At 35.5% G+C, this 23,457-nt stretch overlaps 1 protein-coding gene across 4 annotated transcripts in view; it reads left to right on the top strand.

Annotated features, from left to right (window-relative positions):
* The window catches only part of CEP112 (centrosomal protein 112), a 389,712-nt gene that overhangs the window by 116,150 nt on the left and 250,105 nt on the right, over positions 1–23,457 (top strand). For all 4 annotated transcript variants that reach the window (XR_004421320.1, XM_033090398.1, XM_033090397.1 and 1 more), the window contains exons 18-19: positions 7,332–7,467; positions 21,428–21,535. Coding sequence is in view for 3 of the 4 variants with exons in the window: in XM_033090398.1 (XP_032946289.1) it covers positions 7,332–7,467; positions 21,428–21,535 (244 nt within the window). In the remaining variant the exon portion in view is untranslated. The remainder of the gene's footprint in view (positions 1–7,331; positions 7,468–21,427; positions 21,536–23,457) is intronic.

The raw sequence follows: 23,457 nt of genomic DNA on the forward strand, positions 1-23,457 counted from the left end.
GTGCATCAGCTTTTAAAAATTGTTTTATTATGTTGTGTCTGATACATACAAAGAAAGTATGTCAAATAATATTTAAGTACTAAGGCGTACAAACAAAAGGAGCTTCATGAACTGACCACCCAAGTTAAGAATTAGAACGTTAATTGAAATTGTTGCCTCTACCTGTATGTTCCTTCCTTTCCTGTACTACTGGCATCCCTGTCCCAAAGGCAACCATTCCCTTAATTGTGTGTTGACACTTACCTAACACTATTTCAGTAGAGCTTTAGCATATATACTTGTAATTACAATTTTAGTGTGTGATGAGAATTTTAAAGATTTTTAGCAACTTTCAAATACACTATAGTGTGTATTTGATTGTTAACTATACTGTGCGTTAATTACATCCTCAGAATTTACTTATCTTATAACTGGAAGTTTGTACCCTTTGAACACCTTCACCCATTTACTCTACCCCCTGCCCACACCCCCACCCCCAGTAACCACCAATCTGTTTTCTGAGTTTGAGTTTTTCAGATTCCACCAATAAGTGAGATCATACATACAGTATTTGCCTTTCTCTGTCTGATTTATTTTACGTAGCTTAAGTAAAATAAGGTCCATCCATGTTGTTGCAAATGGCAAGATTTCCTTCTTTATTGCTGAATAATATTCCATTGTGTATATATAATTATATACACCACAGTCTCTTTATCCATTTGTTTGTTGATGGACACTTAGATTGTTTTCATGTTTTAGCTATTGTAACTGATGCTGCAGTAAACATGGGGGGAGGTGCAGGTATCTCTTCAACATAGTGATTTCGTTACCTTTGGACATATATCCAGCAGTAGAATTTCTAGAAAATATGGTAGTTCCATTTTGAATTTTTTGAGGAACCTTCATACTGTTTTCCATAGTGGCTGCACCAATTTACACTTCCATCAACAGTGTGCAGTTCTCTTTCCTCCACATCCTTGACAGCACTTGTTATCTTGTCTTTTTTATCATAGCCATTCTAATAGGTTTGAGGTGATACCTCATTATAGTTTTGATATACATTTCCCTGATAAAAACAAAACAAAGCAAACAACACTCGTTATTATCTCTCTTTTGATTATAGCCTGACTAGGTTGTGTAATGGTATCTCATTGTGGTCTTAATTTGCATTTTCTTGACCACTAATGAGACTGAGTGGCCTTTCATGTGCTTATTGGTCTATTTTCTTCTTGGAAAAATGTCTATTAAGATTCTTCACCTATTTTTAAATTGTGTTCTTTATCTTTTTATTATTGGTTTGTAAGAGTTCTTTGTATATTCTTGATACAAGTCTCTTTTCAGATATATGATTTGCTAATATTTTCTCCCATTCTCTGGGTTTTCTTTTCACTTTTTGATAATATCCCCAGCAGCACACGAGTTTTTTAATTTGCTGAAGTCCGTTTATCTATACTTTATTTTCTCATTTCTGCTTTTGGTGTTATATCTAAGAAGGCTTTGCTTAGTTCTAGGTCACAAAGATTTACTGTTATGTTTTATGCTAAGAGTTTTATATTTTTAGCTTTAAATTTAGGTCTGTAGCCCATCTTGAGTTGATTTTTGTGTATTGTAAGGAAGGAATCCAACTTTATTCTTTTGCATATGGATATCCAGTCATCCCAGCACCGTTTGTTGTAAAAACTATTCCTCCCCATTGAATTGTCTTGGCACCCTTGCTGAAAAATTCACTGATTATCGGTGTAAGGGTTTATTTCTGGAATCTTAATCCTATTTCGTTGATTTCTATGTCCGTCCTTATGCCAGTAGCACGCCGTTTTTATTACCTAACTTTGTAATAAGTTTTGAAGTAAGGAAATATGAATCCTCCAACTTTGTTGTTCCTTTTCAAGGTGCTTTTGCCTAGTCTGGGTCCCTTGCATTTACATATGAATTTTTGGGTCAGCTTGTCAATTTCTTCAAACCGCCACCTGAGATTTTGACAGGGAATGTGTTGACTCTGTGGATCAATTTGAGGAGTGTTATCATTTTTCCAGTATTAAGACCAATACTAATTTCCATCTTACTGTATGGATATTAGATGTCCATAGTGTTTACCATTTTTTAACAAGAATGTGGTAGAGACCACCAGTCTTGACAGTCACGTGAAGAAGAGGCGAAATAAGTTTATTCACTTACCGTGCTTAGTGAAAAGTTTTATTTTTAGTCCCTTTTAAGTCATAGCTGTATCTTACAGTTTTTGACTAAGTCCCTCTAATCAGTTGAAGTACCAGTCAGCAGCCGTGAACATAGACGATATAGCTGCTTAAAAGTCTGTTTTCCAGCTCAGCTGGGAAGGGAATGGAGACTCTTCTAGCTGTTTTTCAGACTTGTTTGAAGTTTTTTGTTTTGTTTTGTTTTTCTTGGAGTTTCCAGTAGAGATGCCAAGCTGGCAGCAAATGAAATATACTGTAACGTGAAGCCTTATAAATATATGTTGGATCTCTGCCATCATTATCAAAAGTGCTGGTACAAAAATGTGCAAAGGGAAGATTTTCAAATTAAGGTTGGCCTGTACATATAAATGTTAGCTTGTAAAGCTCAAGAAATACTAAATTGTACTCCATTAGTCTCCTACATTTTATTGCCTTTTTGAAATAGTCGTGTACTTCAGAACATCCTTTAATCTGAGCTAGCTTGTGGTTGTGTAAGAATGCAGCTTCTTTTTTCTTTGTGCTTTATATACTCAGATGAGGAAAATTTACTGCATTTTATAAATAAATCAGAGCTGAAAAGCAAATCTTCTTCCCACCTTTTTATCTTCATGGAGGCCCAGCTTTAAGGCATTTGAGTGATGCATTTATACTCGGCCCCACAACTAGTTCCACTGAAAAAAATAACCTTCAAAGTCACGTTTCTTACAGGGCACACTATTCAGAATCATAAAAAGGAATGCTGTGCTTACGATAGCAAGGAGCAGATTTTTCTCTTTTTCGAGCTCTGAGAGTCTTTACTTGTGTTTCAGCGCTTTGATAGAAATGAAAATAGATCCCTCATTAAAATGAATGTCATGTCTATTTAAATTAAAATGGATGTTTTAATTATAGCAAGACAGAAGATCCCTGCGCATTAGGGGACCTCCATGTTTGTGTCGTGGTTTAACTGGGCAAGAACGTCAGTTTCCATTAAGTAAGACCTTCTTCAACATGGAGCTTTACTACTGAATTAGCTCAGCAGGTGTAGCGGGACCAAAAACTGGTGGGGAGACTTCACCCCTTGTCCTTTGCTTGCTATTGTATAAGACAATATTTTCTATTTGTAAATCAGGATAGAAATTATCAATGAAAAGCCATGTGCCTCATTGCACATGGTTTTATTTTAACAGTAGTTTTCATATGGTCTGTAATATACACCTGAGTATGGCTAAAGCTTATGACTTTGATTTATGTGGTCATAAGGTAGGTATAAAGTAAATGAGCTAAGTAAACGAAGGGAAGAGTGAGAGGACAGAGAAAATATTTATCCTATTACGTTGAAAGAGTTCAAATAGCTCATGTGAATTATTGACACAAAAAAATGTAAAATAACCCACTTTTAATATTCATAGAACAAAATTGATATTTCAGCCACAAGTCATGTGTGTTTATAAAATGTGTTAGCAAAATTTTGTTTCGGCTAATTGACGGTACATAATTTAAAATTATGTGATATGTAAAATTTTAAAGTTTTAAAATATTGTTCAGTGTATTTTTTTTCCCTATTTGTAGACAGACCAAGCAAGCAAAAGTAAACTTTTGAAAAATTGAAATCCCATTGGTGAAATAATTTTCCCAAGTGCTTTTAGGAGGGCTTCAACAATGAAAGAATAACACAGGATGAACTAGTCTCTGCAGTAGGCAGAGAAGTAGCTCTTGCACTGTTTGAACCCAACCCCGGCAATGGGAACATTATTTATTCATCAAGCACAGTAGCCTTTCCCTCTGTCCTGGTCTTAGAATCCTTTTACTAGAGAATTCTAGGCTGCCCCGGCCAGTCATTTGGGTTCATCACACCAGAGCAAATGTCCATCACACATTTGTGACAGCTGTCCATCACGTTTGCCAACCTAGGTGTAGGCCATGGTACCCAATATAATTTATATGAATTTATGTTGTTGTTATATGCTATTTTAATATTCAAATATTTGAGTATTCAAACAAAATATTCAATGTTTGTCTCAGGGAAACCTGACATACAACTCAAGGCTTCTTGTTCCTTGAGCAGAATAATGTAAGAAGGGTAAAAATGCACCAGACCAAATGAACATTCCCTGTTGCCATCAGAGTGCTCAGTCTTTTATGTAATGATGTCCCTTGAATCAGTCTACAATATGACATCCACTTATTAATCACCATTGTCTGTCTGTGAACTATTAACATTAAGTGGCAAAAAAGCATCACTAAAGACATGAAAGACGTTTTATTTTAACAACATGTAAGAGAAATGGAAGACAGCAAGATGTTCAGGTTCCTGTTAAATAGTGAACTAAAGTGAACAACTTAAAGAAAAGCTTTAAAAAAGTTTCAGAAGCCTATGCCACCTTGTCATAAAATGCAGTAACTGGGAGCTCCACCTGGCATGCAGGGTGACCTGAGATGGCTTTGTTCTCATGGGCCTTGCACACCTTGGGGCACAGTATTAAACCCTGTAGGCCATTAAAATGGTGGCTACAACTGTGAAACAGGTACGTAGAAGAAAAGGGATTTCAGTGGAAAAACTGCTTAGTGTATCACAGAGATGTATTGATTATTGTCATCTTTAGGTAGAAGGATATGTGGGTGGATATGAAGAGATAAACAGACATGTGATACTTGCAATGAAAAATAAAGGAAAGATGGACACAGAGTATGTTCTTCCAAACCACACACAGAGAGCTGTTTATTTGCAGATACTCCATGTCCAAACACAGGGGGTAGGGACTCTAATCTATATATGCGTTGTTACATTTTGTTCCAAAGGGGCAGGAGAGTCCTGCTGACATGGAAACTAAGTGACACTTGTTATCTTTTTGCCATGCAAGGTTTGAGAAAAGTTTTCAGTTTGGGTGGGGGGCGGAGTTTGGTATTTTGATACTTTGTATTACATCTGTTGGAAAGCCTAGAAATTACTAAGTGTCTCAGGGGATTTTAAACTAAAGTCTGAGTAACTCCTAAGAGATCAAAATGCTTTTTGTCCACATTGTAAAAGACAGTGGCATCAGTTGTTTGGGAAATGTCTTTCCTCCTCATTATGATGTTTCTCTGAAATTTGATTTGTGTGAGTTAAAGTATGCTATTCCTTAGCATTCTTCAGTATTATAGTTAATAATAATAATATAATATTTTATATATGTATAAACTTTCCCATTTGGGAAGGTGAGCCAAGTCAATCTTCCTTATGATGTCCCCATCTATTTGGGCTGCTATACCAAAATACCACAGTTCAGGTAGCTTATAAACAACAGAAATTTATTTCTCACAGTCCTGGAGTCTGGGAAGTTCAAGATCAAGACACTGGCATGTCATGTGCTGATCAGGCCCATTTTCTGGTTCATAGCTAGCGCCTTCTTGCTGTGCCCTCACATACTAAAAGGTGCAAAGGATGTCTCTGGCGCCTCTTTTATAAGGGTAGTAATCTCATTCTTGGGGACACATTCACATCATAGATTATGGCACCTAGAAAATCAGGAAAGCAGCATAGCATAGTAGCCAACACATGAGCTCTCCAAGCAGACAGCCAGGACTAGAATCCTGGCTTGACCTGTTCCTAGATGTGTAGCCTGGGACACATGCTCTAAGCCCTAGTTTCCTGTTCTGCAGAAGTAGGGATATAATAATACTCTTATACAAGTTTATGTGAGAATAAATGAGAAAGGACATATAAAATGTTTTGCACAATGCCCATACCTAGTCAGAACTAAGTATTAGCCATTAACTTTCTTGGATTTGTAACCTAACACCTTTATTTTATTTCTCCTATCAACATGCGAAGGTATCTCTTGTTCTGTTGGACCCTTTTGACTATTATTATTTTAGTTCAAGGTATGACGAACTGAGATGGTCATCATTCCTTTTAGGGAAGTCTACTAGAGGGCCGTAGAATAATTCCAGGCCCTCATCTTGCCCTGTTGCACCTACCACCCTGCTACACATGCATATTATTATAGAGATTTCTGTGGATACATTGTGTTTTTTTTTTTTTAAATTGAGATATAATTCACATACTACAGACTTTATCCTTTTAAAGTAAACAATTTAGTAGATTTTAGTATATTCACAATTATGTGCAACTATCTACTTCCAGAACATTTTCATCACCAAAAAACCCACAGAAACAACCCCCCGGAAAAATCATATGCAGTAGCAATCATTCTCCATTCCCCCTCCCCTCAGCCCCTGGCAACCACTAACCTACTTTCTGTCTTTATGCATTTATCTATTCTGGAGATTTCTCATAAATAGAATCATATAATATGTGACCTCTTGTGACTGGCTTCTTTCACTTAGCACAATGTTTCTGTTTCATCCATATTGTAGCGTGCATCAGAACTTCATTCCTTTTTAAGGCTGAATAATATTCCACTGTATAGAAATACCACATTTTACTTATCCATTCATCAGTTGATGGAGATGCATACTTTTTTTTTTTAATTAAAGTTTATTGGGGTGTCAATGGTTAGTAAAGTTACATAGGTTTCAGGTGTACAATTCTGTAATACATCGTCTATCACATTGTGTGTTCACCACCCAGGGTCAGTTCTTTCCATCATCATATGTTTGATCCCCCTTACCCTCATCTGCCACCCCCTTCCCCCTTACCCTCTGGTAACCACTAAACTATTGTCTGTGCCCATGAGTTTTTGTTTCTTCATTTGTTTGTCTTGTTCTTTTGTTGTTTTCAGTTTTATTTACCACACATCAGTGAAATCATATGGTTCTTAACTTTTTCTGACTTATTTTGCTGAGCCTAATAATCTCAAGATATATCCTTGTTGTCGCAAATGGCACTATTTCATCTTTTCTTATGGCAGAGTAGTATTCCATTGTGTATATATACCACATCTTCTTTATCCAGTCACCTCTTGAAGGACACTTTGGTTGTTTCCATGTCTTGAACAGTTTTGTTTTTAGGGAAACTTTGAAAGTAGTTGCGCCCTCATCCAAACACATATTATATGTCTGTAGCCTCTTTCTCCTGGGACAAATTATGTTATTATCAACTTTTTAAAGAGAAGTTTTACAGAATTTGGATCAAAAATTGAAATCTGAATTTTATTTTGGAGAAGATTAAATATTGTTCTTTCATTCAAGCCTAGTGCTTTGATATTTTAACTCCGAAGCTTTTCTGAACTTCTCTAGGGAGAAAGAGGAACAGCTAAGTCGTGTGACTGAAGTCCAGAGGTTGCAGGCCCAGCAGGCGGATGCTGCCCTGGAAGAGTTTAAGCGGCAGGTGGAGCTGAACTCAGAGAAAGTCTACGCCGAAATGAAAGACCAGGTGAGGAGGCCAACATACTATCCTTTCTGAAAGTCACTCTCAGCAGGAAGGTACATTCTGATCTTAAATATGACAGAAAAGCATTTACTTAAAAAAAAAAAAAAAAAAAAAAGTCTTACCAAATTAGCCATACACTTGGGTCAGGAATTCAGAATGAGAAAAGGCTATTATCCCTGGCAGAGGAGGGCACTCAGCTCCATCAGAGCTTCCACGGAAGAGATGGCTCCTAGTGGCCAAGAACAAGGGCCCTGGTAGCAAGGAGTCAGCCGGCAGGCTCCCACTGCCCCGCCCCCCCCCCCCCCCCCCCCCCCCCCCCCGTAGAGCAGGGCGTGTGAAGGGAAAGGGCATGAGCCATGTGGTCCCTGCAGTGCTGGCTCCTTCATGGAGGCGGGTGGGCAACCACCTGGAGCTATGCAGACAAGATGGGTCCTCTTTCCTCCTTCAGGATTCCTTGATTCCGCCTTAAATTAATGCCAGAATCATCATTGTAAAGTTGCATCTACAAATACAGTAATCAGCCTGAGCATGGATTAGCCTACAGGTAAAATCCCACGACCACTCCCGGTCGGTAGAGCAAGGATTCACGTTAACCATGTCTGTGTTTGTTCATGTTCCATAAATAGTGTTTTATTGATCAGTCACAGCAAATTATTTGCAACCGGCAGTTCAGGAAGACAGAGGCTGTCTCCCGTTCTTGGACAAGTTAAGTGGTATGGCTTTTAGTTTTAAGGGAAAATAGAAAATTTGTAAAAGAATAAAGGGAACAAGCACCAAGGTACCCATCATGAAGAATCAACAATTGTTAGCACTGTTTACTTAAACTAAAACATTACAGATGACATTTTAATTTGCTTTGTTATTCATGTCTAATCACATTACTCTCTCCTCTCCACTTCTGAGAAAAACCACTATAACTAATTTAATGTGTATTATTTCAGTCTGTTTTTTTTTTTATTTTCTATACATATATCATGTTTATGTATGTTATATGCATTTTTATGCTTCTATTTTTTTAAGGTTAAATAAGTACTACAGATTTTATGTATTAGTCTTGTTTTTTCTTTTATATTTAATTTGATGTATCTGTGTCCTATCCGTGTTGATTTAGTATAATCCTTTTAATACTGAATGTATTTTTATCATATGAATGTACCATATTTTTTTTATCAGCTCTTCTATTCAAGGGTATTTAGTTTATTTTCAAGTTTTCTTAATTATAAAGAATGTTGCAGTACTTGTTTGTGATTTCGTATTTAGCTGGAGTCCCAAGCACACCCTGGGTCGCAGAAACCTTCCTCTGGAAGTTTTAGGACTGAGCTGTGTGGTTTACTAGCTTAGAACTGTGTCATGATTCAGATTTCCATTCATACAGAATTGTGTGAATTTGGGTCCTGAGATCAGGGTCTGAGATACCTATTCTCTTTGTTTCACCATTCACTGCCTAGGGCAAAAGCTAGATTACTGCTGAGAGTTTGTGCTGGAAACTGACTTTCCATCCCTGCCACATGGATGTGCGTCTCTTCCCAGCTCCTTCCTATAATATGATCAGAGCCCAGGCCCTAGAATGGATGTGCAGTGGAGCTGCACAGGGAACTCGCTGATCGGCTTAACATTTAAAGGGATTCAGAAAATATTCATGGAGGGGACCCTGGCAAGAAGTTTGAAGTATACAGTTAAAAAGGCTAAAAAATGAGGTGTTCGAAAGTGCTAAGGCTGACAGTATAACTTTCTGAGAAAAGTGGAGACTACAACAGGCACCCTTGGCTCAGTAAATGCACCTCTTGGGGCGGATGATGCAATGTTAACCGATCACAGAATTCATGGGTAAGGAAGGAGAAAAACCAACAATGTGACTTGTGAAAACATTCAGTAGGACAAGAAAAAGACATTTGTATCCAGCAGTCACAGAGGAAAGCGTACTTCTGACAGTGATCTACTCTATTATTCAGAAAAAAAAAATCAGAAAAGTAGTACCTTTATAAGACGACATGATCTATAGGAAAGGGCCACATATTAAGTAAAATTAGTGCAGTGAATGTTGGCTATATTCTGGAAAAACAACTGAACCTCAGCTAGAGGTACGAATAAAATGAAAATCCTAGAAGTTTCTTGGCAGGATGAAACTGGCAAAAAAAATTAGAAAAGTACTGGAGTAAGCCTTCAGAGTATTGAAGGATAAAGGGTATGACCCAATTTTATACATAAGCGAGGAGTTTTTCACTTGCAAAATCAACAGAAAACCGTCTTCTTAGTAAGCGCTCACATAATGTTTTTTTCTGGAATAAAATTATATGAGCACATCAGTCAATCCAGAGATGAAGCAAAAGACATCCCATACAAGGGGAAACCATCATATTAAAGAATGAGTTGAGAACAATGGAATCCAACAAAGAAGAAACAAATTTAACTGTTACAAATCTAGTTATAAGATAGAATGCTAATGTTTATTGACTCTTGAAAAAAAGGGTATATAAAGTAGAAAACATGAATTTAAAGACAACTTAAATTTAAATCGGTAGAATATATTAACAGAGATCAAGAAGTAAGTGGATAGTGAGAGAGTGAGAAGAGCACAGTATGCTAAAACTCTGCCAGGAAAGAATTGAGACTCAAAAGATTCTCAAAATTAGGGAAATACAGTTTAAAATAACTTTGAAATATATAAACATAGGCATTAATAAAATTAACAAGATGTTACATTCTTATAAAAATCTTGAGAAGATAACAGCACAACTTGAGAGGAGATATTGCCAAAGGAACAAAAGCAGAAACAACAAAATGTCCAAAATAAGACAGAGTATATAATTGTCATAATAAATACTAATAGGTCAAATTTTTTCTAGTAAGAAAGGTATAGATTAGCTGACATAAATCCATGTATATGCTATTTTAAAAAGGCACAACTAAAAGTTACTCAAAAATTGTATTAAAAAGATGATGAAAATATATCAGTTGTATTCAGATGAAAATAATGTAATACTATCACACAAATTAACATCAATACAAGTCAATAAACTGGACAAAAGATATATTTTTACATGCTAAAGGCAAGCGTACTTAATCAAATATGAAAACATATTAGGAATACATGAAGAAATTGATATAAATAGCCCTGGTGTGCTTTAATATATTTTCTCCATTGTTGACAGATCAGACGGGGAACAAAGCAAACAAATAGGAGTTTTAAATAACAGTTTATAAAATGGCTATATTTCTACTTTCTACCCTTTAAATACAACACATTAAATTTCTACTCCCATAGAACAGTTATAAGTCTCAGGAGACCATAAGGAAACAAACACCCAGTATATTTCTAAAACTTGACAGAGAGCACTTATTTTTTACCACAATGCAGTAAAACCAGAAATTAAAAATCAATTAAAGTTGATACATTAGATTTCACCAAAATTAAAAACTTTTGCTCTTTCAAAAACACCATTGAAAAACAACAAAAGGACGTAAGGCAAGCAAGCCAAAAAAAAAAAAAAGAGGGAGAGAAAAGATTCACAAATATTTCTGAGAATTTGTGTCTAAAATATAAATCTTACAACTCAGTAATAAGAAGACAAATAGCCCAGTTAAAAATAGGCGCATATCTGGACACTTCACAGAAGAAGATATACGAATGACTAATAAGCACAAAAAAAGAGGCTCAATATCATTATTCATCAGGGATGTGCGAATGAAAACCAAAATTAAATGCTACTACATGCTCATTCGAATGGTTAAAATTGTAAAGATTGGTTGACAATGCCAAGTGTTAATGAAGATGTAGTCAGATGGAGCTCTTATAAACCGCTGGTGGGAGAACTGCCAGTTTTTTAAAAAGTTAAACATACAATGACCATATGTCAGCCATTCCATTCCTGTGTGTTTAACCAAAACAAATGAAGACATATCCAGACAAAGACTTGTACACATATGTTGACAGCAACTTTATTCACAAAGCCCAAAACTTGAATAATCCAAATAGTCCTCAAAAATTGGAAGGGCAATCAAAATGTAGTACAGTTGACCCTTGAACCAAGGGGGGGTTAGGGGCGCCCACCCTTCCCACAGTCAAAAATCCACATAAAACTTTTGACTCCTCCAAAACTTAAATTGTCCCTCAGTATCTGTAGGGGATTGGTTTCAGGACTCCCTGTAGATACCAAAATCTGCAGAGGCTCAAGTTCCCCTAGATTGAAAGGCATAGATGTTGCATACAGCCGGCCCTCCACACCCATGGACTCCCAACCACAGATGAAAAACAATACAGGTATTTACTGAAAGAAAAATCCACATATTAAGTGGACCTGCACAGTTCAAACTCGAGTTGTCCAGGTCAACTGTATGTACAATGCAATACTACTTAGCAACAAAAACTAAAGAACTACTGATACCCCCAAAACGTGGAAGAGTCTCAAAATCCCGCTGAAAGAAGCTGAAAACAAAAGTACAGTATGTTGTGTACTCTCTGAGTAATGTTAGAATCCCCTACATAATGTTGAGTTTTTTGTTTTAGCAGATGGTCAACCCAGTTCATTACAGAGCATAAGTCCTATCTCATCTTCTGTGGTCGGGTTCCAGTTCCAGTTAAGTTCCAAAAGCCTTTGCTCTGCTGTTTTGGGTCTGTTTGTATTGTGCCACTCAGGAGTGAGTCTGAGACTTGGGTGGTGATTTAAATCACACCACCCAATGATTGCAGGCACTCGTGTAACAGTCTCCAGAATAAACCATATGCTGGGCCACAAAACAATTTTCAGTACATTTTAAAGGGATTAAAATCATACAATGATAATAAATTAGAAATGTACAACAATACGAAATCTGGGAAATCCCCAAGTATTTGGAAATTAAATAACACACAAATAACTCTTGGATTAAAGAAGATATTATATGGAAAATTCGAAAATATTTTGAATTAAATTAAAACAAAAATATGACACGTCAACATTTATGGAATGCAGCTAAAGCAGTACTTAGAGAAACATTTATAACTTTAAACGTCTATATCCAAAAAGAAAGTTCTCAAATCAGTGTCCTAAACTTCATCTTAAGAAACCAGGAAAAGAAAAGCAAGCAGAAGAAAGGAAACAATATTGTTATGTTTGCAGAAAGCAAATAAGTAGAAAACAGAAAAATAGAGACAATCGCTGAAGGCAAAAGTTGGTTCTTTGAAAAGATATACAAAATTGACAAATTTTTAGCTCAACTGATTAAAAAAAAGTGAGAAGAGAAAAATTATCAAAGTTAGAAATGAAAGAGGAGAGGACATTATTGATCCTACAGAAAATGAAAGAATTATAAGGTGATTTTTAAAACCTTTATCCCAACAAATTATACAACTTAGGTGTAACGGGCAAATTCCTAGAAAGATGCAAATTACTAAAACTGTCTCAAGAAGAGATTTTTAAAAAATCTGAATTGCCCTATAATAAAGATATTTAATTAGCAAATAAAATTTTCTCACAAAGAAAAGCCTAGAACCAGATGGATTCACTGGGAAAGTCCTTCAAATATTAAAGGAAAATTAAATTTAGTTTTTAGAAAACTCAGAAAATTAAAGGTGAAGAAACACTTCCCAGTTCATTCTATAAGGCCAGTATTTCTCTAACAGCAAAGCCAAAGACACTACAAGAATACTACAGAGTGACATCTGTCATGTAGACACAAAAACTCTTAATGAAATTTTGGTAAACTGAATCCAGTAACATTTAAAAATGATTATACACCATGACCAAGTGGGGTTTATCCCAGGAATCCAAGGTTGTTGCAGCATTTGAAAATCAATTAATATCGTACAACGTATTAATAAAGGACAAAACCGCATGATCATCTAACTACAGACATAAAAAGCATTTGAAAAAGTTCAACATCATTCATGGTTAAAAAAATCTTGGTTAATAAGGACTAGAAGTGAACTTACTCAACATTAGCTAAAAGGACATCTATGAAAACTTTACAGCTAATATACTTAATGTTGAAACACTTAATGCTTTTCCTCCTAAGAAGAAGGAAAAGATGATGTGTGTCCGAGGATGTGTATTGTGGTGTTATTAATAGTGAAAAATTAGAAAATATATGTCAAAAAAGTTGGAGAGAATATCCAAGTTAATAAAACAATTTAAGATAAAAAAGAAGTCTCAGAGTTGTGTGGCAGAACTGAAAGCCCTGGAGATAATGTTATCTCAAAACCCATTAAATTAAGAACCCCACCCAGCCACAAAATTAGATTGCTATAAAATAAGGAAAGCCAGGGATGAAAGATAGTATCTGTGGCATTGATTCTGGAACCATCCTTTAATTGATCCACCCTCATATCTTTGTTCAGTTATGTGCCTGGTTCATAGTCTGTCTGCTGTCTTCATTTACCAATCCTGCCAGACCCTTTGGACTCTCCCGCTTCTTGACTTGAAGAGTTTATGTATTTTTGGTATTCTAGGATCCTACTAGGTATCATATCTCTACGGACTGGTTAAATGATCCAGTGAAAACTCCGACTTGGTGCATGCCTCTGGGGTTCCCCTTTCTCCCCTCACAAGCCCTACCTTTGGGTCCTGTCTTTGTGAGCAGTCCTCACCAGACCTGATTGAGGCTGGATTCAGGCTCCTTGAAAAGCAATAGTGATGGCAACCGATGAGCAGGAAATTCTTTTGATTGTCTCCTGTTGAAGAAATGTACTTCAGTGGTTTCAATCGTAAATAGTTTTACCAAGTGCAGTTGAGTTTATGAAATAGAGAAAGAATCTTTGCTATGAGGATAATAATAACGAACCCCATTTATAATGGACTTCTTATAGTTAGACTGATTCACAAATCAAGTAATTTTTACAGGACAAATTTTAACTAACAATGAATAAAATACATATGTTGAAACATGATAAATTAGAAGTCTTCTATTCCAGATTAAAAAGTGTGAAGATATAACTTAAATTCTAAAAGAAAATCCATCAGCGGATTCATTATTTAGAGAATCATGATGTTTTCAAGTTTTTCCATAGTCCATATTATTAACAGTCTTCCTTTTCTGTCGTTTTGAACTGCTCTTTTCTCTTTTTACTAAAATCTTTTGTGTAAAAGCCAGCAGAGCTCAGGGCATCTTTTTCCATTTGGAAACTGCTGCAGACATCAGACAATGGGATTTGAATTAAAAAATAAAAGCTTTGAGTTTGTTTTTGAAAGTGAATTGCTGTTTCAGAAATGAGGCCCATGAGAGAAAATGGAGCAGACTTAAACTCTTAGAATATTGCTTCAGAGTTTCTTTCACTTTGAAGAACTTTTTTTTACCTCATTTTAGATTGCTTAAATAATCTCATTTTTACTCCAATGGTGAAATCCACTATATGTGTTAACTGTCAGAAATCAGTTGTGTAAAATATACATCTTTTAATTGTGAAAATTTAATACTCTGTTAGAATTATTTCTGTATATATGTATATAATCATATTTTTAAAAGGAATAGTGTTTTATACGTACCTATTCGCTGTGAAACAAACATGACTGAAAAAGACAGCTGTTTCTTGAAGTATTGGCAGCAATTCTAAAGTGAAACTTTTTAATCTTGTAAACTGACTACGTGAATTTCAGCTAACTAACTAGTTTCTCCTGGGGCTCCCACGAGCCTCTTGACTTTTGTAGTTAATTTTTCTCCTCTTGAAAATACATCCTCATTAAGTGGTATTTGCTCCCAAATACCTGGCTTAAAATTCTGTTCCTTTTCCTTCACAGTCATCGGCTACATGTCATTAACGTTGTACTTGGAAAACCCACTGGTTTGCCATGGAAACAGCTGTTGATTTGTTAGGTTTCATGTGGCTCCTACTAATACAATTGAAACTGGTTAGCAATTTCTTTCATTCTTAGAGATGATGCGTTTAGTTCATCATCCCATTGTTGCTAGTGAATTAATGAAAAAAATTAACAAGTTACAAGGAAAGAAGAATGCCATCTGGATATATTTGTGCTATTAAGTGTAGATGGATAACAAACAGACTTAAAGAAGGAAAGATTCATCATATAAGCCATTCGTTGTGACTTATATACCTCTGACCTCTTGTCCTTTAAGGGTCATGCTGGCTCATGTAATTTTAAGTAAGTTTTTTAGACCAGTTTGTAGAAAATGAAAGATTCAATATAAATAGAAGCATTTTCTCTTAGTTATTTTTTGATGATACTGGAGAAATCTCTCTATCCTTTTGACATTTGGAATTTTATCTCTAAATGAGATTAGGTAGCAGAGGTAAAATTCCAGAATTATATTTACCGTGTTTCTCCGAAAATAAGACCTAGCTGGAAAATCAGCTCTATTGCCTCTTTTGGATCAAAAGTTAATATAAGACCCAGTCTTATTTTACTATAAGACTAGGTCTATAATATAATAATATATGGTATGATCTGATCTGATATGATATGATACTTGGTCTTATATTAATTTTTGCTCCAAAAGACGCATTAGAACTGATTGTCCGGCTAGGTCTTATTTTTGGGGAAACATGATAAATGTTTCAATAGAGGCTATTGTGATAATTAAGCAATTCCAAATGACAGCATGCAAAGAATATGTGTATTTGGCTTTGAAAAACAAAATTAAACAAACAAACCAAGAAATGAATAATTAAAAAAATCTTAACTTTTATCCTTAAATGCTTAATAGAATAGCAAGTGAAACTTTTTTCCTAGTAATATTCATCAGTGACTAATCTCTTCTGCAGAAGAAAAATAAGCCAAAAATATCTATGAGAATATTGAACCAGAAAATATGTCATTCTTTCTGTATTTTGCTGATTTGAATGGTTATCAATTGTGAAAATAGCAACATTATTACTTTTTAATACCTCAGTTGTTTTCATGACCTACTGGACAAGGATTCTACAGACTTGATTTCTTCTTCCATTTATTTATAAAATATTTATGATTAGTTGCTCTATACCAGCCATTGTTGTAGACTCTGGGGATTTAGATCTTAAGACGTATTTGTGGCTTGTGTGATAGACCAATGCATTGAAGCATATGATTATAGGTAATATAACTAGTTGAATAAATACATTCCATTAAGAGATGACAGAGGAGGGACAGCTAAGGTATCCCAGTGAGTTATGCATTTATTTGCAATTATGGCTTCTCTGTATAAGTATGAATTTCTCAAATGTTGACTTGTTGAAATGTTATTGATAATGAATTTAACAAGGTCAGTAAACATTAGATCAGATATACCATTCATTTTTATTTCGATATATCAGCAACCAATGAATAGAAAATAAACTTTGAAAAAGATGTCACAGTACCAGAAAGCGTCACTTACCTAAGAATAAATCTAACAAAAGATGTGGAAGCCCTCTGTTTTGGCAACTAAAAAATACTTTTGAGGGAAACCAAGGAAGACCTAAATAAATTGAAGCATGTATCATGTGTATGGATTCGAAGACTCAATGTTATAAAAATGTCACTCCCCAAATTAATCTATAGAATCAGCACAATTCTAAAAATCAGAATGTTAGCAGTGCTTTTGGGGAGAAAGGGAGGGAAACTGACAAGCTGATTCTAAAATGTATATGAAAATACAGAGGGCTAAGAATAGCTATGGCAATCTGGGAGAAGAACGTGACTGGAGAACTTACACTACCAGATACTGAGACTAACATTAAGCCATAGTAATTCATGCAGTGTGGGTCTGGCATAGGATGACCAATGTTACAGGGAAAAGAGACCAAAAATAGACTCACATATTTGATCAATCTCATTCCTGTCAAAGGAAATATTGCAATGCACCCAGGAAAGGATGATCATTTTAATAAATGCTGCTGTGTCAATGGGATAGCCATACGGAAAAAAAAAAAAAAAAAAGAATCTTGCACCTTATCTTACCCCATTCACAAAATAAATTCTAGGATTGTAGATATACAATGAAAGGTAAAACAATAAAACTTTTACAAGAAAATGTAGAAAATTTTGATAGTTGGAACTACTAGGCAAAGATTTCTAAATAGCAAACAAAAGGCATAAGAAATATTGTTAAATTTAACTTCATTAAAATGAAAAAAACCCACAACCTTCTGTTTAATCAAAAGGCAACCTCAGAGTGAGAGAACACATTTGCAATTCAGATATTGATCAAAAAATTCACATCCAGAATAGTTAAAGAACTGCTATAAATCAATAAGAAAAGGACTATCTTGTCTGTCATATCAATTAATGATAATCTCTCACAAAAGAACTATAGAGAATATTTAGCCAAGCATAGAAATAATTATCTGCCTACTTCTATTTATCTACCTGTCCTCTCTATCTTATCTATCTCTATATATTTGAAAATATTTGAAAGACAATTTCTTATAGTTTATCTAAATATGTATTAAATGCAACAAAGTATATTTTGAATTGTATGTTTCTCTACAATTGTATGCTTATATAATACAAATTGTACATGTCAAATTACTCAGAATATAATATTAATAACACAAGAGTACTTTACTAGAACAAGAGCAATAACTTACTATGACCATATTTGACAGAAACTGCCAGATGTTGGTCAAATGTTCATTTCTACTTTCTTACTAATAGAGCCCTATTTTATTTAGGGCAACATTAGGCCCCCTTTTAAAGCTGCAGTCTCTTACCTTGCAGATGGAGCTTGCCTTTTAATGTAGTTCCAGTGAATGAGATCCAAACAGCATAATTAATTTGCTATTGACAAGAACTTGCAGGAAAGCTCCTTAAAAGGGTATTTGAGTCAGCTAATGTGGACGCTTGGCCCTTATCCCTTTACCCTTCACCCTTTGCCCTTCCCTTCCCTTCCCAGATGTTTAGAGCTGCAGAAGCCATTTTGCAACCATTATGGGAAGGTTAAATTGCAGAGACCTTAACCCTGACATCTTTGAACTGCCAATATAGCAGCCTATTTCTGGACTTTTTGTTACATGAGGAAAACATAAAGGGTCTATGTTGTTTAAGCTGGGGATACTTGTGTTTTCTCTTACATGTAGCTAAAGTAATGCCCGAGGCACCGTATAAGGAAAATTCAGCACCTTTTTTTAAATTTGTTTTTTTTAACCTCTCTTTCATATTGCTTTAAATATTAACTATTCACAGAAATGCATACAAGTCCTTTTCTGCTCCTAATTTGACCACCAAGTTTCACTGTTACATTTTGTTTTGTGTTTTTTTTTTCTTTTTTTGGATGCCAGAGCTACACAATAAAGGAGCGTTTAAAAAAAAAGAAAAACTTGAAGTTGGATGGAATATGGAATTATGTATGATGAAGCAGAATCTTTTGTATCTATGGCAACTGGGAACTAACTCCGTGTTTCTATACAAACTATTTTACAAGACATTTTTATTTTCTATTTATTTTTTTGTTAAATTGTGGAAGGAGAATGGAATGGAGTCTTGCATTTTCTGTCAGTATAATCTAAAATAATGTATTTCATTATCTTAAAATACCAGTTATTATTTACTTTAAATTTTTCTTAATGTTTTGCTGTAAAACATCTTTTCATGTGCTTTAAATTGTGTTCTCTTTTGATTATCGAAGATAATTCTATTTTTTGATAGAAGATATTCTATTTTTATAAACTTTGAGTATAAAGCTCTTAATTTTTATTTTAAATATTCTAATATTGAAATATTTAAGTAATTATTATTTATTTTGAATATTCAATCTGTGCTGAAGTAAAATAAGAACCAAAAATCAATTTCACATGAAGATCTCTCTTAAAAGTACTAAATAAAGCAGTTCTTTCCTTCTTGGCTTATCTTCTCTCTTTTTTTCCCCCTTTTGCTTTCACCTGCCCTTCCATTCATCCTTAAGAATTAATTACATATTTATTCTGTATATCAAGGCAATTAGTAATTCAGAAACAAAAGAAAGAATTATGTCCTAGTTCCTTTTATCTGGGAGCTCATGATCTAGATGAATAAACAACACTCAAATATTTAAAGCACTTCCTTACTATAGAGAAAAGCACAATGTGCTAGAAAAATAGAGATGTTAATTCTAGAGCATAGAGAGAAGGGGGACATTTATGTCAGTTGCGTTTAAAGAACACCTCAGCAAGGAGAGGAGACTCAAGTCAACCTTGAAGACTGACTGGATGGGGAAGAACGTGAAGGGGCTTTCCTGATAGTGTGACGAGCCAAAAGCTGAGGAATCCAGGATAACCATGGCTTGCTTGGGAAAGGCCAACGATATTGGGATGTAGGGAGTGTAGATAGCGGGGAACCAATTAAAGAGCCTCCTTCTTGAGGTTTCATGGGAAGAGCATTGAAGGAGAGGGAGCCTTGAGACCCACATCTTGAGTTAGAGACCAAAGAAAACAAGTGGGCTTGACTGTGCTTCCTTTAATAATTTTTTAGTACATTTATTCTTGACCACAATACTGATTACCTTTGGACCAATAATCTTCGAACTCTGATCACTAGATTTGGAAGCTGATGACAGTATTAACAGGGTGGCGATCATTGGTATTTACAAAGAAATACTTGGGTGCTAAATATAATGCCATAATCGGGGTACTCCAAACGTCCCTGTAAGAACCACCCACTGAAAGGGGGTGTGATATCGCGGTTTTGGGGGGTAACGTGCATTTCGTTCTCCTCCAGTGGAACTGGCTGCTTTTCACTGAACAGCTTCACTCCTGGAACCTGAAAGTTTAATCACGCCAAATAAATACATTTGAAGGGTTGTGTTATTTTGTTTTGCTTTGTTTTTTAGTATAACGTGAGAAATTGTGAAGGAGCACTTCCATGGTTCATTTCCCGTAATGTTCATCTTTTATCTGATCTTAGCACTTACCAAAAGGTAACCTGAAAGAGGGTATTGTGTACAAGTTGGAAAAAAGAAATATCTCAACATATCAGTGACACAGAATAATAAACACTAGAAAGTAGCCAGTGATGATCGTATGGTTATCACATTAACTGACAATTGCCTCAGAAAAAATATTTCCCCAAATTCAGCCAGGGGTAGAAATACCAATGAAATACAGTACAACTTGGAATAAAAGATGCCATTTTCATGTTACTGATCTGGAGAGCTTTTTCATTACTACATGTAAAAATATCTCTTCTTGTCACTTAAAAAGAGCATCCGATAAGAACAAGGGCAATAACGTGCTATCTCATTCTCTTTTTATTGAAGTATAAAGCAGTATTTATTAATACAAATAAAAATCTATAGAAGAAATCACTTACTTCCACCATCCTAATGCGTTTTTTTCATAGTTTACTGTTTTACCTTAGATTCAATACTATTTTATTTATTTTGTATGTGTTACAAAGAATCTGGCATGATTAAATATTGAAAGTTATTCATTCAGCAAATTGCAAATCAGGTTCGGTACACAGTATCTTTTAAAAAAAATTTTATTTGACTAGTCTTTATTGAGTCTTTGTATGTGCCAGGCAGTGTGCTAAATGGTTGCATCAACATGGAGTTACATTCCAATGGGAGAGACAGATATTAAAAACGCCCCTAATGAATAAGTTACTTGTATAGCATGCCTGAAGGTGATATGTCCTATGGTAAAAGGAACCGTAAAGCAAGGAAAGGGAGACCGGGAGGACTGGGGTTGGGCTGCAATTTAAAAGAGGGGATTCAGGGAGGTCTTGGTACCAAGGTAACACTTAAACAAAACTCAAGAGAGAAAGAAGCCATGTGAATATCTGGGGTGGGAGGAGCTTTTGGACCCCTAGACGACTAACATCTCCTTGAATAAATATCTGGATGTTCAAAATTATATTTCCATTACAGTGTTTTTACATTAGAATTTAGTCAGTTATATACTAATTTTTAATTTCTCTGACTAAAACTTAAAATATACCAAAATAAACTGATACATCTTTTATTATCTTATCATCTTTAAATTCATCATTATGATTGGTGAGGTGTTTAAAATTAGTCATTTTAGTGAATGGACAAACAACAAAAACATGGAATATAATTTTTGTCTAAAAATTTAATATTTGATTTTGTAATTTTATAGATGGAAAAAGTGGAAGCAGATCTCACAAGATCTAAGTGTCTTCGTGAGAAGCAATCAAAGGAGTATTTATGGCAGCTGGAGGATGTCAAACAACGATACGAACAGCAGGTTGGTCTTTCATTTTGGTGATGCCATTTAATGTTTTAATGCACATATAATCTCCTTTTTAAATATCTCTTTGTATCACAAAATCTCTGCACAAGGAAAATATTACTACGAACGTTATTACCAATATATTTGAAATATTTAAAATAATAGTTGTTGCAATAAAATCCAGAAACAGAATTTTAATTCTCCACTGACGTGTATTCTGATAGTTAATCTGAATGTGTAATTGAAACATTTATTAGGATTCTTGAGTTCCATTCCTGTCAGAGTACCTGTTTGACTGACTTATTTAAGAAATAGTTTTGGGGTACCGGCTACATACCAGGTACTGTTACCAACACTGGGCCGAGCCATAAGCACGACCAGCAAGACTTCTTTTCTCAGGGAGTTACATTTGGGTGAGCACCCAGCCCTTAAATTAAAAATGAAATAATTGCCAAGAGTGATTTGCAAAGAAGAAAAGAGGGTGAGTACATAGACCTTGCTGGGTGGAGGGTGGGAAGGGGATTACAGCATGGAGGGGTGATCAAGGAAGCCCTCGCGCTGAGAATCCTGAAAACCAGGAAGCACCAGCCATGAGGTAGGTCTCTGGAGAAGTAATATTCCAGATTGGGGGAAGAGCAAATTCGGAGATGCTGAGATGAGAGCAAGCTGGGAGTGTTTGAGAACAAAAAACAACAATAAAGGTCTGTTGAGCAGGAGTGTATAGAAGAAGGTTCCAGCTGTAGGAGACGAGGAGGCGGAGTGAGGCGAGGACTAGGACGTATGGGGCAGCTTAGGAGTTTGAATTTTGTTCTCAGTACCCTGCCACTATTTATTAATAAAAAGGTTTTATTTTTGTCTTCGAAAAATGTCTTCCTGCTGATTCTTAGCAGATTTAAGGTGGCTGCTGATTTTCACTTGTATGTCTAATCTGCTTGCCTTGTTTCCTTAACATCTGGAGAAATATGTATCTTAGTCACTCAGTTAAGAAAATTTTTTCTAAAGACAGTTTTTGAACCTTTTCATTCTGGAAGCCTGAATAATTTTTTTTTCATTATTATATTTGTCATCCCTTATTAAGTGGATCCTACATCAAAAACTAATTAATCTGTGGTAATTACTGAATTTTATTCCCTCTCCTAAGTGATAGCAATTAGTGGCTCACTTGAGTTCCATTAAGAAGTCTGATCTGACATGTGACCTTAAGGTTGTTGTTGATGTTGTTGTTTTAATTTTAAATATGGGCATAAATACCTGAGTTATTGTACAGGGATAGTGTAAAGGCAGAGTGGTGATAAAGACAAAAGGTGATGACCCTTCTTTAATATTTTCATTATCTGGATTGTCCTTCAAAAGAGAGTCACATGTAAGAAATGAGTAAACAGCCATGTAGAAATATCTTCAGCCTTGGTGTTTATAAAGGCCAGGCACCATTTTTACATGTTTTATATGAGTTCAGCCACTTCCCATCTTACACTCGTCTTGTGAAACAGGTACCATTATTTATTACCCCTCGGTTTTAGTCGTAGACACTGAAGCACATCCAGTTAAGTAACTGGCCCGAGGCCCACACACTTCGTAGGTGATAGAATCTGAACCTTAACCTGAGCCATGAGCTTAATCCCCACTCTAAAAGGACCCCCCTTGGAGTTCCAAGGAGCAGGCAGGCACGGGACCTGCGAGTACATGGTACTGTGAGGAGTATTTTGAGTAGTTTCAAAGGAGTTCCTCCCTAAAGAAGTATTCGAATGTGCAGTGGTCTGAATCGTGAGAAAGGAAGTTCCCACTTGAGTGTGTCCAGGACGCTGTGCTCCCGCTAAGGTCCCTTTCAAACCCAGTGTTCTGTGACTTTCCGTTCCTTTGCCTGATCAGTCCCCCCAACCCCTCTGTGTGTCTCGTAACAGATGTAGACCTCTCTGTTCCACCACTGACTCATTTAC

The sequence above is a fragment of the Rhinolophus ferrumequinum genome, chromosome 21 (genome assembly GCF_004115265.2).
Source record: "Rhinolophus ferrumequinum isolate MPI-CBG mRhiFer1 chromosome 21, mRhiFer1_v1.p, whole genome shotgun sequence".
Lineage (NCBI taxonomy): Eukaryota > Metazoa > Chordata > Mammalia > Chiroptera > Rhinolophidae > Rhinolophus > Rhinolophus ferrumequinum.